At 35.7% G+C, this 2,061-nt stretch overlaps 1 protein-coding gene across 1 annotated transcript in view; it reads right to left on the minus strand.

Moving 5' to 3' along the window:
* Nucleotides 1-2,055, minus strand: part of LOC111412381 (mitochondrial amidoxime reducing component 2-like) — a 5,440-nt gene extending 3,385 nt beyond the window's left edge. The window contains exons 1-5 of the mRNA XM_023043286.1: nucleotides 1,965-2,055; nucleotides 1,471-1,620; nucleotides 1,089-1,265; nucleotides 652-740; nucleotides 498-562 (exon numbers count right to left, since the gene is read on the minus strand). Coding sequence (XP_022899054.1) covers nucleotides 498-562; nucleotides 652-740; nucleotides 1,089-1,248 — 314 coding nt within the window. The 5' untranslated portion in view covers nucleotides 1,249-1,265; nucleotides 1,471-1,620; nucleotides 1,965-2,055. The remainder of the gene's footprint in view (nucleotides 1-497; nucleotides 563-651; nucleotides 741-1,088; nucleotides 1,266-1,470; nucleotides 1,621-1,964) is intronic.
* Nucleotides 2,056-2,061: the final 6 nt, after the last annotated feature.

Below are 2,061 nucleotides of genomic sequence, written 5' to 3' on the forward strand. Positions count from 1 at the left end.
TTGACTTGAAGCATTTGAAGTATCAAATTGACTGCAGCCTATAGTGATCTATCAACTCGACAGGGTCGATTTTTTCTCCCACCCCGAGAGAATTGATGAGGACATCATCTATTTTATTTCTATTTGGACTTTATTTTATTTTGTGGACTTTATTTATGTTTTAGATTTTTATTTATGTAATTGGGCCTGTATTGGCCTAAGTTCATTCTAGTTAGGGTTTTAGTCTTGACTATTTAAACCTAATTGGGATATAATTTCAGTAGTTGATGATTGAATAAAGATATTTGGTGGCTTGTGACGAAATTTCCTTCTTCCCCTGTTTTCTTCTTCCATCATCCCTTCCCCTGATTTCTTCTTCATGTTCATTGATTTTCTCTTTCTCTATTAATTTTCCTATTGGTGCTGCATCAGAAGCTTTTTTATTCACTGATCCAATCAATAGATAATGCATAGTAGTTTCTCAGCAATAAAATAATGAGATTAAGGTAGACAGATACTTGGGTCTGAAACGGTTAACTGGTATAGGCTCCTTGAGAAGAGCATTCAACGCATCCATTGATCCCTGTTGATAACATTGGTTAATTAATTCAATATATACTAAATTTGTAGCATTAATACAGTTTATTTAACTCAGTTATCAATTTGACTGACCTGAGATAGCAACAGGAATGGATAACCGTCAGAAAACATAACTTTGTATCCACTGGCATAATCAGGGTTCACAGCTCTAATTTCCAATGCTGCGTGGAAGAATAAAGGTCATGCTTCTGAGCACGTCTATGTACAGCATAACAATACCATACTCCTACTACAGTAATATCGCAGCCAATAAATTCTAGATGGTACTTCAGAATCCTTACTATACAATAGTTGTTTTGTTATTAAATTCTAATATTTGACCTAAAGTGTGTACAATTGAAGAAATCAGAGATCTATAAAAGATTTTTTTTGCATCAACAAATGAATACTTTTCTGGAAAATAAAACATAATAACAGATTGAATTGCATTCAAAACATAGAAAAAGTTCATAAATCACAAATTGAGATTGTCAGATAGACATACTCACGATTGTTTGTTTATTATCTACCTTCATTAAAGCGCACAAGCCTGCTGGGCTTCCCAAGATATTTGGAAAACCAGTTTGATGCATCAGCCCCTTCATCCAATGCAGAGCCGCACCACTCCCACACGGAGACACCATCTGCTGTTTCAGATGGTATAGCTAACGGAATCTTCAGCATATCCATGCCAGGAGCCGTTATCACTATAGCAGAATGTAAATCACAGTCATTTATAAAGCTATGACTGTACAGCCGTCAGTGATGGTACTAAAATTAACAATTCACACACGAATCTAGAATTCATACTCACTTCTAGAGGTATGAAACAGAACATAAACAAGAAAAACGAGAGAACACAGAGCATACATAGAGTATAATTAGAAAAGAAATTAAAAGCTATTTTGGTACCTAAATATGAATTATTATTTGGTTCCCAACCCTCTGAAAAAGCCTCTTTTGGAAGTTCCACTTCAACTAGAGCAAGCTTTGGCTCAACTCTTTGAGTATATGCCCTGCCTTTAGAATTCACCACTAACCACTGCCGATCCCAGCGAAAACCTGTAAATGCATTAAGGAAGATATTTTATCTGCTATTGTTTCTCGTACCAAGACTTAAACAAAAAATTGAAGCCTCTTAGAGCATATCTCTACGATTGTTCCTCAATGCAGGGATAATACAGTACAGGCTCAGGAAAAATGTACTGAACCGTGTAGAGAAGTATATATGACGGTTTTAAGAACAGCAACGGAATTACACACTTTCCAAGCCTTTTTACTTTTCAATTCAACAGGTGCAGAATTTGATTAAATGAATTTTGTTTTACAGGTAAATGTTCGTTTTACTGATAACAATCGCTGTTGGAAGAAATTAAAAGGAAAGAAATGAAAGTGAGATGCCATACCTGTGGTAGAGATAGGTGCTTGAAAAAGAGTAATTCCACGGCAAGATTTGATCGGGTATATGAATATTGACGTGACCTTGGCATTGGCGGCGGCGAC

The sequence above is a fragment of the Olea europaea genome, chromosome 16, assembly GCF_002742605.1.
Source record: "Olea europaea var. sylvestris chromosome 16, O_europaea_v1, whole genome shotgun sequence".
Taxonomy (NCBI): Eukaryota; Viridiplantae; Streptophyta; class Magnoliopsida; order Lamiales; family Oleaceae; genus Olea; species Olea europaea.